Genomic DNA, 12095 nt, shown 5'->3' with positions numbered 1-12095 from the left:
TTTAATTGACTATTGATGTTGCTCCATGTAGGATTTCATTTGAAACCCAGGGTTCCACAATAAAGGCTGAGAACCAACTGGCCTATACTGCCTTCACTCCATTAGTTACTTCTGTTTACACTGCTATTAAATTTCATCTATACTTATTCTTCCTTTAAAATATCTCTCACAACAATCTCATTCCATTTCTGGTCTTAATGTCTTGTTCATAAATTCAGATCCTCATTACTTTGCAAGAGTATGATAGTGGCATTCCTAAGAAACCTCATAAAAACAATTGTTGCAATGAGAGAGAAAAAGAAAGATTGGGATTCATTTCAGAAGTTACTTTCAGTAGAAAAAAAAAACTTAAAAAAAAATTTTTATCATTTATTTATTTTTGAGAGAGAGAGCAGAGAGGGGCAGAGAGAGAAGGAGACACAGAATCTGAAGCAGGCTCCAGGCTCCAAGCTGTCAGCACAGAGTCCAACGTGGAGCTCAAACCCAGGGACCATGAGATCATGACCTGAGCTGAAGTTGGACGCTTAACTGACTGAGCCACCTAGGCGTCCCGGGGAGGGGGGGGGGGGGGGGGGGGGGGGGTACACAAAAAAACTTTAATAGCTAATTAGTCAATCTAAAATTCAAACACTCCTGACCAAATAAATCCTGATTGTTAAAGAACAATGGCTTCAACTTTCAATTCACCACTGTAATGATTTAATGTAAACTTTGTTTATACACAATATTCAGGAACATATTTATCATTCAAGAACTGTCATCCAAAATGTTAAAATAATGCAAATGTTAACAGCTTAGAAATACAAAATATCACATGAAATACAAAGGGAAAAATGACCAAAACTGCTATTATTCTGCTAGAACAGTCTGTTACCATTGTCTATTTCGTGGCTACAATCTAATTCTTTTTAATATCATAAAAAACCTACACAACATCAGTTAGCCACTGAGCATATTCTCCTATTAAATAATAGAAGTCTCAACGGTTAAGTGCAGCATCAAGCAATGTTTTTAGTAGGTGGCCTCTACCCCTCCTTGTAACGATAGTTCTCTTCTCCACCCCTGCTTCGCATTTCATCTCCTTAATAACAGCCCCTCAAATATCTCCTAGTCCCTAATCATTTATGCCCATGGCTTTAGCATAAGGAAATCCTGGTATTTTTCACTGAATCCTAACAATTTAAAAGAATACCTTTCAGTTCCAGGTTTCCATGAGTCCATCCTCCATTTCCTCCCAATTCTGGCATTAGAAAAATAAAATGTCTTAACAGGAAGATCTGTCTATAGGTATAAAGCTACCTTCTTAAGACTCTATAGAGTTACTGCTGATCAGACTTCATGTCCCTCCCCTCTATCCAATGATACATAACTAAAAAGTAGATGAAGTAGGTAAGAACACACCTGACTGAATTTTAAGGATGAAGACCACTCTTCCATTATATAAGGAGAACAGGACTATATATGAGAATACTATTGTAGCTTCAAACAATAGCAATATATGCTATTCTTTTTGTGCCAGTATTTATTTTTTCACAATTGCGTCTGTCTTTTTAAATTTTAAATAATCTATAATCTAGTCAGCTCCCCCAGGTAATTAAGAGTTGACTGAATATACTTTCTAGAATAATTAAAAATGCACACTGAAAGTTCTTGCTTAGCAGTTATTCTTTATATGCCCTTAGAAAGTCAAAATCAAAATAGATAATGAAATGTAAGTAAAGAAGAATCAGTTAAGCCTTGGAAAGAATTTACAGATGGATGAAAATATATGGGGAGGGGGAATCAATAAACTTCTAGTTGATTTATTTTCTATGTCCTGTAGAAAATAAAGAGTAGGAAGTATTTCCATCAATGACCAATAATGCAAACAGCATAAAAGCAGCACAGGAGATGGAGCTGAAGAGATAAATTAACTACCTACTACTACATTAGGATGTCAGTCCTATGACATATTTGCTTCCTAACAGTATCATGAAGTTCATGTGACTCTCTCCAAAAGATCTATAGGAGAGCAAAAAAGTTATAAAATATGTAGAAGCAGTTCCTATTATTGTGGCTGCTTTCAAAGAATGTTAAGACACTTCCATAAAATTCAAAGTAAGAGTTGAAAATGATAATAACATTTAAGAACTTGTGAAAATCAGAAACTCTTCAGAGATAACGTCTAAGGAACTTAAAAGTATCCAGGAGGGGTGCCTGGGTGGCTCAAGTCAGTTAAATGTCCAGCTTTGGCTCAGGTCATGATCCCATGGTTCGTGAGTTCAAGCCCCACATCAGGCTCTGTGTTGACAGCTCAGAGCCTGGAGCCTGTTTCCGATTCTGTGTCTCCCTCTCTCTCTGCCTCATATCCATTCTCTCAAAAATAAATAAACATTAGAGGCACCTGGGTGGCTCAGTCGGTTGGGCGTCCGACTTCGGCCCAGGTCATAATCTCACAGTTCGTGGGCTTGAGCCCTGCACTGGGCTCTGTGCTGACAGCTCAGAGCCTGGAGCCTGCTTTGGATTCTGTGTCTCCCTCTCTCTCTGCCCCTTCCCTACTCACACTCTGTCTCTGTCTCTCAAAAATAAATAAACATTGAAAAAAAAATTTTTTAATAAAAATAAACATTAAAAAGAATTAAAGTATCCAGGAAAATAAGAACAAATAACCTTGATAAGTAAAATCAGATCGCCTTACTCTATATCCTATTTCTTCATCTTTTGTCCAAACCAGACAGTACATTTTGTCAGCCACTCTTCCATCAAAGACCCTAATAAAATATATGAATCCCGAAATTGTCATTAAGAGTTGTCAAATGAAAAACTTTTTCAACCAATAATTTTTTTTCTTTATCAGCCAATCCAAACATCTGAAAATGTAACGAATTCTAGATGTGAAAAGCATGAATGCTGGTAATCCACTCAAATGAATTCTGGAATAATAGGTAGTAGTTGTCAGAAAGCTTCAAATACTGAAGGTCTTCAGGTATTTGAATTCAAGGAAGTAACTGTATTCTTCCAAAAGAATGTGTACAAGAAACCATCAGATTTAGATTCAACTGTCTTAATGCTTCATCTTCTGTGGAGTATGAAATAATAAGGGGTAGGGGGGAGTCAGGGAAAGACCCATATTAAAGTAACTTATCTTGTTCTAGACTAACCACATTTTCTAAAGTAACTAAAAATGATTTTAAAACAATCAAAACTGAGAAACTGCTGCCCAGAAGTAACTTTCAAAAAATTTAGAAGTTCTATGTGTTAAGTTAAATGTGGGGAGTCCTTTTTTAGCTCTTTTCCTGAGAATTAGTGCATCCTATACTGTCCAAAAATGAAGAGAATCTTGGGCACCTCAGTGACTCAGTTGATTAAGCATCTGACTCTTGGTTTTAGCTCAGGCCATGATCTCAGGGTTCATGAGATCGAGTCCTGCGCCAGGTTCTGCACAGACAGCATGGAGACTGCTTGGGGTTCTCTCTCTACTCTCTCTCTGCCCCTTCCCCACTTGCTCTCTCTCTCAAAATACATAAATTTAAATATTAAAAACAACAATGAAGAGGATCTAAAGTCCAAAATACATAACTCTGTTTCACTGCAATACTCCATTGGTTTCCAAATTTTGCCTACTTCTCACAACTTGGTCACAAAACTGAAGTAATATTACATTCCTTAAAGCTTAACAATGTTGTTTCATTTGTTTAAAAACCTTTAATACCTGAAAATAAACTTGATTAATACATTTGCAATTATCTGAATAAATTATTCGTTTAGTTCTAAACAGTTAACAAAAAAAGTAACACATTCACTAAATTTCCACTTTTCTTCACAGACCAATAATATACTTCCAACATGGAATTTAAATGCCCTGATATTTTATAATGCTTACAGGATAATAAATTTGTCACTCCTTAGCCTGGCATCAAGATTTGACAATACAGTTCTAAAATCAAGCTTTCTAGTCTTAGCTCTTCACCCCCACTCTACACCATCCCCTTTTCTGCTCTACTCAGAATGGCCACTTATACACTGTGCATCTTGCTTTTGTTTACTCCATATCAGGTGGGACCTGCTCTTACTGCTACATCCACAGACTTCATTTCAGGCAGGCACACCCAGTTACCTACCTGCAAGCTGTAAGGCCAGGTCTGTGAGTGGCTCTGCTCTTACCTGAACAAAATAAAAACCTCCATGTTTAAAATCAAAAGTTTTTGTCAACCCAAAATTTTCTTGGTGCTTGATCTACCCTTTGAATAGCATACTGGTTAAGAGAATGAATTCTGAAGACCTGGACTGTGTTGTTAACCAACTGCGCACACTGAGGCAAGTTACTATTTAATCATTTTGACCCTCAGTTTCCTTACCTGTAAAAAAAAAAAAAAGTGGGGGGGGGGGGGAAGAATAGTAGCCTCTCCTTGCAGGACTGCTGTGAGGATAAAGTGAGATAACTTATGTACTGTTTAATTCAGTTCTTGGCAGAGAACAGGTACTCAATAAATTTATTTGACATTATTATTAGGGTCATGACCTGAATTCTTAGGAATTTCTAGCTTTTTAACTATCTTAAAGTACCTGCCTCTTTTTGGTTCTTTTAATCTAGCACATTTAGCATACCTAGCAAGACACACTGCTTGTCCTGTTATGTGGCATCTCCAATTGTCCTGATGTCTTTCAAAATGTCTGTCACTCTCTCTGTGTTTCTGAACTTATTATCTGCTTACCTATCTCTGCCCAAACATTCCCAACTTCAATACACCAGATTTTTCTCCTGGTCCTGGCTTCATCATGCTTCTGCTCTACTACCTATAGTTCCCGTGATGACACCTAACTGCCATGTAACACATGGAAAACTCTAACATCTTCCACGAAGTCACCGATCTGAATCTTCACTGGCCTAAATACTTCAAGCACATGTTGTCTGTACTTGCTTGTACAGGACTTGTCAAATTGTGAGTCATCTCACTCACATGTTCACTCATTCAATAATGATACAGATAAAAGAATGAGACTACTTCGAGATTCCCAATTTGTTAAACTAGAGACTGTCAAAACAAACGATAAACTTTTTTTTTTTTTTTTTTTAAACTACAGACACTATGAACTAACAAAGAACATTTCACATGGATTTGAGGGGAAGGGACTCACATACACAAAATATACACAATTGAAAACTAGGCAACTTTCATTATACAGCCTCTGGTTCTCCGTATTTCGGTACTAATGCATAATGTTAAAATGGAGTTAATTTTCAGAATGACTTCTCTGAACAAATAAAAAAACTTTAAAAGTATGACAGTTTTATTTATTTATGTACGTATGTGTGTGTATACACATGTGTATATGTGGGTGTGTGTATGATTTCTTTTACATCTTTACTGAGATACTTGGTTTTATAGTGTTAAAGCTTTATATGTATTTTATGTGTAATCAAATCTTTTAGTGTGAACTATCAACAGTTTTACAGAGGCAAAAAACCTGGTTTCTGGCTTTGTTAAACCAGAGAAATGTCAGTCACAGCAATCTGTAGTTAGTTCCCTGCTTAATCTTTCTTGGCAGGCTCTGCCCATGCCAGTGCTAGTATCTAGCTTCAGCAATCAAAGTGCCAGCAGCAAGTAATGCAGGCAACATCCTCAGTAGCAAAAACAGTATTCACTTCCTTCATCTCCACAAACAAGAGTTAAACTCTAACTAGGTCTGTAACATTTTCCTTTAATGAGACCTCTCTCTATTATAGCTAATAAACTACAGATTGGGGATTCAAATAAGAGAAAAAAATTGTATGTTTTATTAATAACTGAACTATAATGAAGGAAGTATAAAGTGTTGAGTTAATTTAGTCAAGGGTGAATCAACATTCTTACTCCACCCCACTAGCCCAACTGGTTTTTAAAAAAAGAAAATGCTATCGTTCAGCCTTTTTAACACGGTTGCGAATAAAAGTCAGAGTCAAAAGGAAAAGCAGCTCAACATGTTTCAGGTGTAAAGAGTGCTAACTTAGGTGACAGGTTTTCCAGGTTCTTATGTTTCATCTATACAATTGTATGTATGAAGAACTAAAGCTTTAAAAAAGCTTTTTCTTAACGTTTATTTTTAAGAGAGAGACGGACACACTGTGAGGGGGGAGGGGCAGAGAGAGAGGGAGACAGAATCTGAAGCCGGCTCCAGGCGGAGAGCTGTCAACACAGAGCCCAAAGTGGGGCTCGAACTCACAAACTCATGACCACGATCTGAGCCAAAGTCGGACACTTGACCAACCGAGCCACCCAGGCGCCCCCAAAGCCTTAAAGAAAAAAAAAAAAGGAAAAGAAACTAATGAAAATGCTTAACTCTGAATGATTTGGTTTATTTTCAAAATCCTTTTTATTTTAGGGAGGAAGAACATTCTATAAAAACTTCCCCACATACAAAAATGGCTCCTGACATCTTACTAACGAGATAAAAATAAATTATGAAAACTGCCATACTATAAAAATAACCATGATTTGCTAAAACAGGCAGAATAACAAGATAGGTATTCTGTGGTTTACTATTTATTGGAATTTAGAGAACTAATACAAAATTAAAATAAAATATTGAGGGGCAGCTGGGTGGTTCAGTCAGTTAAGCATCCGACTTGATTTCAGCTCAGTCATGATATCTCAAGGTTCGTGAGATCCAGCTCTGCATCAGGCTCTGCACTACAGCATGGAGCCTGCTTGGGATTCACATTCATTCTCTCTCTCCCCCTCTCCCCCTAAAACAAATAAAATAAAATAAAATATTGAAAATTATATTAAGTTCTTTACACCTCAAACCCATACCCCCTTCTCCATGGCAGTAAGACTGCCACTTCCTTAGAGTAAAAGTGTGACAAGGTGCCTAGAGAAGAACATAACTGGATATATGTTATTTGAAAATTTAGTCTATATATGCATTTGAAAATGCAAAGGAAAAGACACCGTAGATAAAATAAAAGTACATGATGACATCGTAAATCTGCCAGTGACAATGAATGCTTAACTTTGGTATGTACGTGACCCTAAACAAAATGATCAGTTAAGATGTTTATGTTCAATCTTGGCTTCAAGTCCACACCTTCTCTCCCATATTCCCAAACATACCATAAGCAAAGGGCCTAGAACACATTCACAAAGAAGATAGAAATCTCCCATAAATGCCAAAAATAGCAGTCCCAAGAATATTTGCCCTTTTCAATGCTTTAGGCTACAGCTTTAACCAGAATTTCATGGATCAGCCTCTAGATGAAACAGTACTCCCCCTAAAAATGATATTTCATAGGTTAATCCACATTCTGGAAACATTATTAAGTGGTAACCTATCCAAGCTGAGTTTTACAATTTTCTATTTGAAAAGCAAATCAAGCTTTTGGTTTTTAAAAGCCACAGATTTCTTGATTGGTGACAAAAGCAGTCAAGCAGGTAATGATTTTCAATCGTGTTGCAAATAGAGTAGAGTACAGGCTTGGAGGCTGGGAAAGCTACAGGAGTCAGTAGAATGAGGCCTAGAGGAATGAGGGAGACTGTAAGGAAAACTGAGCCTGTAGGAACTAGCAGTTCTTCTCATGACATGACCTTTGAGGATCAGTTGATAAATGACTCATTACCTTCTAGACAATTTAAAAATGGATAAAAATACACAAAATTTCTTTACTGCCATAACTACTTCGATGCATTCTTCTAAATTAAGAACCTAGAGAGAGAAAGCCTTGACATGGGCAAACTTTAGGGCACTGCCCCCCTCTCCAAAACTAAAAGCCATTTAAAACATGAAAGAAGAACAGTAAGGACAGAATAATACATGTTGGAGAACATATTTGTGGTTCTAAATATATATTCCCAGATAGGTATAGCTTACAGGTATCTCGATTACAAGACAAAAGTACCTTACTGTCTTCAGAAAGAGTCCATAAAAAGAACCAAGAAAATGAAGAAGGAAAAGCAATTCCCTTTTTGTCAGTTCCATTTGGGGGGTTGAGGTGGGGTGAACAGTGAAGCAAACTCAGTCTCTCTTCAAAAGAAACTTTTCTCTGTTAAGGAACCATAGTTACTGGTTTGCTCTGGTTGTTCCTCTCAATTTCTTATCTTTTTCTAACTGTATACTCTATAACATGAGAACCCCAGCCTTTGCTTCCGTCCTTTTTAGATATTACTAAATATCTTAGGAAGATATTTACTAAATAACTTAGGAAGGCTAAGCTGTAAGTGGCTTAGTGGCATAGCAAGAAAAACTCAAAAAAGTCCAAAGATATTGTTCTGCTTCTAGTCCCATTCTGCAGTTAAGTGATTTCACATGTATATCTGGAGTCACAGAGTTAAGCTGGAATCTTAGCTCCATCATATATTTACCAGATTATATAAATTTAGAAAAATTTCTTAACTTCTTCTGTGTGCTTCATCTTACTTCCTCAACAAAAAATGTGGACAGTAATAGCTCCTCTTTCAAGATTAATGTGAGAACTAAATGAGCTATTTAACAAAATATTTATTAGCAAAATATCTGATCTTAGTAAATTATCAATAAATATTAACTACCCATTATAACCTGTTTAAATCCAAGATACCCTTCCTGGCCTAGCAGAGTTGTTTTTCCAGTGAGATTACAGAGTTGTGACCAGCACATTAAAGAAAAATTTACTAGAACAGAACAGAAAATAGCAGAGTGCAGTAACAGAAAGTACTGTTTCAAAAATCTTGTCAGATACACACACACACACACACACACACACACACACACACACACACACACTCCCCCCTCTCTCCCCCCACCCCCTCTCTCTCAACTGAGCCTCCTGCAGTTTGTCTGTGTTCCCTTCCCTACATACCCTTAATAGCTAACACATCTGACTCTTGCTCAAGGGCACAACAGCATGTTGTATAAAACTCTACAACACTTCTCACACTGTGCTTGTTTATATGTATGTCTCTCCCGTTAGAATATAAATTTCATGGAAACTACCTTATATTGCCTATGTATTTCTGATACCTGAAAAATACTGAAGGCTCAGTAAATTTTTGTTGAATGAATGAGTATATCATCAAAACCTAATAGGTATTAAGAACATACAAAATTATTTAAGCAGTTTGTCATTACCTGATCAGGTTTTATTAGTGTACAGAAATATAAATTTGGCTACAAGTTGCATAAAATCAATAAAGTTGTTCTTTCTCCCAAAGTGCCTATTACACTCCCTTCCATCTGGAAGTGATGAATACATGTTTACTTAAGAAACTGAAATGGATGTTGTGCATAATGATCTCTGAAAAGTAGAACTTTAAAGTATATACATGTGCTGCACAGTTGGAAGTTTTATTTAAGGAGACCGGCCACATTCATGCTTCTTTGTTAGGGGCAAAAAGAAAGGGAAGTTATTAGGCAGAAGAAGTTGCTTCTTTTATATGACAAACTGTCCAGGATGCCCTTTCATAGGTACTACAGGTACCTTGAGAAAACATCGAAATAATAACACTGGGCAGATACTTGCTTAATTACTTAATATAGAAAAATATGAAGAACATTAGTATTTTCAATATTCATATATCACCACCATTACCAAATCTGTTTAAATGTAAGAATCAAAGTGATACCAATTCACCAACTCTGCTTTTGTTCCATCACAAAAAAGGCAAAACACTAGAAATAAATTGTAAAGAAACACTTTTCACCATGCTTATAGCCATCAAAGTCAAAAGCTAACAGTCTACTAAGTCAAGGTTATATATAAAACTTGGCTTTACATTTGTCAAAAAATAAAATAAAATAAAATAAAATAAAATAAAATAAAATAAAATAAAAGCAAATAAACACCTGCTCTAAAATAAGACTTAACTTTTTAAGGTATGGGTTCCTTTATAAGTGATCTGAAATATTTGTTTCTAAATCATTACAACTTAGCCCAAAAAACTGGAAGTCTCCAATTTATTAGGATTACAACTCTCTTGACACAGTAAGCTATATACATGAACTAGTAAGGGAAAAAAAGTGTGGTATCTTAGGGCTCAGGCATTTTGCTTCTTGCCACTAATTAATATGAACGATAATTACCTAACCCTAAACTTTTTAAACATCTTAGGAAAAAGCTATTTCACAAAAATCTTCTTACATCCTTTTAAATATATTTTATTATGAAATTCTATTTCAAAGTAATTTATTGGGCTTGGACATTAAAGCCATGTCTTAACAGTTAAGATTGATTTATTGAAAGGAAAAATCTAAACTATGATATACACTCTTAAGAAACAAAACTGATGAAAAGTGGCAAGCAGTTGCTATCTGTTAAAAATTTTTCCCCATATTTAGAATGATAAACTTAATGACCCTAAGAAGGGTGGCAACACTCACCAGTATGAATCTTCTCATGTCTCTGTAGCAGGTACTTCTGTATGAAACGCATGTCACATTGACTACATTGAAATGGTTTTTCACCTTAAAATAATTTCACATCCACAAATTAGTTACTGGATAAAACACAGTTCATAGTTACTATTTCTGAGGAAAGATAAATCTTGAAAGCCCAAATTCTTTAAAATTCCAAATTATCCATAAAATATTTTTATACTATTCATTAATTTAACAGAATTTTATTTCCTCAATTTTCCCCCCACAATTAGAAAATTCACATTCTCAATCATAGAAAGATGAGATCAAATCTGCTCTATGTCTGAAAAAAAGGAAAAGGAAAAGGAAAAGGAAAAGGAAAAGGAAAAGGAAAAGGAAAGGGAGAGAGAGAAGGAAAGGAAAGGGAGAGAGAGAAGGAAAGGAAAAGGAAAAGAACAAAGAGAGGGAAGGAGAAAACAATCGAAAAATCAGAAGACTAGAAAGAACTCTACAGGTTATCTATGCTATCTTAAACATCTCTTCTTCCTTTTTATCCAAAAGAAGATCCACCCACCTTGTTCTCTGTGGCTAACTATCACTTTATGCCCTTTCAATTATTTTCTCCAGGACTTTGGGAACTTTCAAACATCTTTTTCCTTTTTTTTTTTTTTTTTTTTTTTTTTAAAATCTTGTCTCTTCAATCATTCCTTCTCTGCTGGAACCCTTCCTAGTAAGTATTCTTCAGGTCTGTCCTTTGCAAACAAACTTTCCAGAAATCTTGAAACACTCCAACCTTATTACTTTCTCTCATTCCTTTTCACCATTTCTTCTTAATAGAGTAGTTTATCCCATGTCTCAAATCCTCCACCACCCACTGTGCTTTAACCCTTATACTCTGCTTTCTTAAAAGCTACTCGTGCTCTCTTTGCTATTTATTCTAACAGCTCTTCTTCAGTTCTCTATTCCTCTCTATCCTCTATGAAGGTTGTGCCATTGCTGATTATACCCTCCTTGGAACTGTCTCTTCTTTTAGTTTCTGGGATACTGTAATTTCCTAGTCCATCAAACGTACCTTACTACTCTATCTTCCCACCCCATATCCTTTAATTTAACCTACGTGTCCAGTGTGTTTCCCCAAGGATCTGTGATTAGTCTTTAGTTCTGCTCTCTATAATGTCATGTTCTTAATTATCATTTTTTAATATCTGATTCCCAAATTCATATTTCAAACTCCATCTGGATGTCTTGCAGAGAAAAATAAATGTTGATAGGCTTTTAATAATACATTCTTTAACAGTTTCTCTAACTGAAAAGAACACATTAAGCCAGATAAGTGTTTAATTATATTATATATAATTATATTATAATTATATTATGCACATTCGTGCCCATTGTTTTCTCATTTAAAGTTTTCCTGGTTTCCTTCTGATATTCTGGCCTATGAAATCCCTGATTTGAAATAAATACCTGGTTAGTTACAGTCTTAGAAATGAATGACATTTACACAAAGATGAAAATAGTAAAAATAATAATCTCTTAATGGCCATAGGCCCATTTTAATTCAAGAAATACCTGTATGAATGAACACATGTCTCTGTAAGTGATAGTTCGTTCTAAAGGCAGCATTGCAGTGCTCACAAACGTGAGATTTAGGGGTTTTCAAACCAAGTGATCCATCCTCATTTATTGTAAGGATCTAGTTAAAAACAAAAAAAGATAAAAACAAAAGAAGTCTTAAAAACATAATACTCACAAAGGTAACGCTTTTAATTTTTTTGTTTTTTAAGTGTTTAATTATTTTTGAGAGA

The 12095-nt window shown here is 35.5% G+C and overlaps 1 protein-coding gene across 6 annotated transcripts in view; it reads right to left on the bottom strand.

Moving 5' to 3' along the window:
- The window catches only part of ZNF148 (zinc finger protein 148), a 122062-nt gene that overhangs the window by 20389 nt on the left and 89578 nt on the right, over positions 1-12095 (bottom strand). For all 6 annotated transcript variants that reach the window (XM_058731085.1, XM_058731079.1, XM_058731080.1 and 3 more), the window contains 2 exons: positions 11860-11983; positions 10312-10395 (listed from right to left, as the gene is read on the bottom strand). In XM_058731085.1, the coding sequence (XP_058587068.1) occupies positions 10312-10395; positions 11860-11983 (208 nt within the window). The remainder of the gene's footprint in view (positions 1-10311; positions 10396-11859; positions 11984-12095) is intronic.

The sequence above is a fragment of the Neofelis nebulosa genome, chromosome 5 (assembly GCF_028018385.1).
Source record: "Neofelis nebulosa isolate mNeoNeb1 chromosome 5, mNeoNeb1.pri, whole genome shotgun sequence".
NCBI classification, from domain to species: domain Eukaryota; kingdom Metazoa; phylum Chordata; class Mammalia; order Carnivora; family Felidae; genus Neofelis; species Neofelis nebulosa.
Note: the sequence above shows the minus strand (reverse complement) of the source record. Positions and strands in the feature narration are given on the sequence as shown.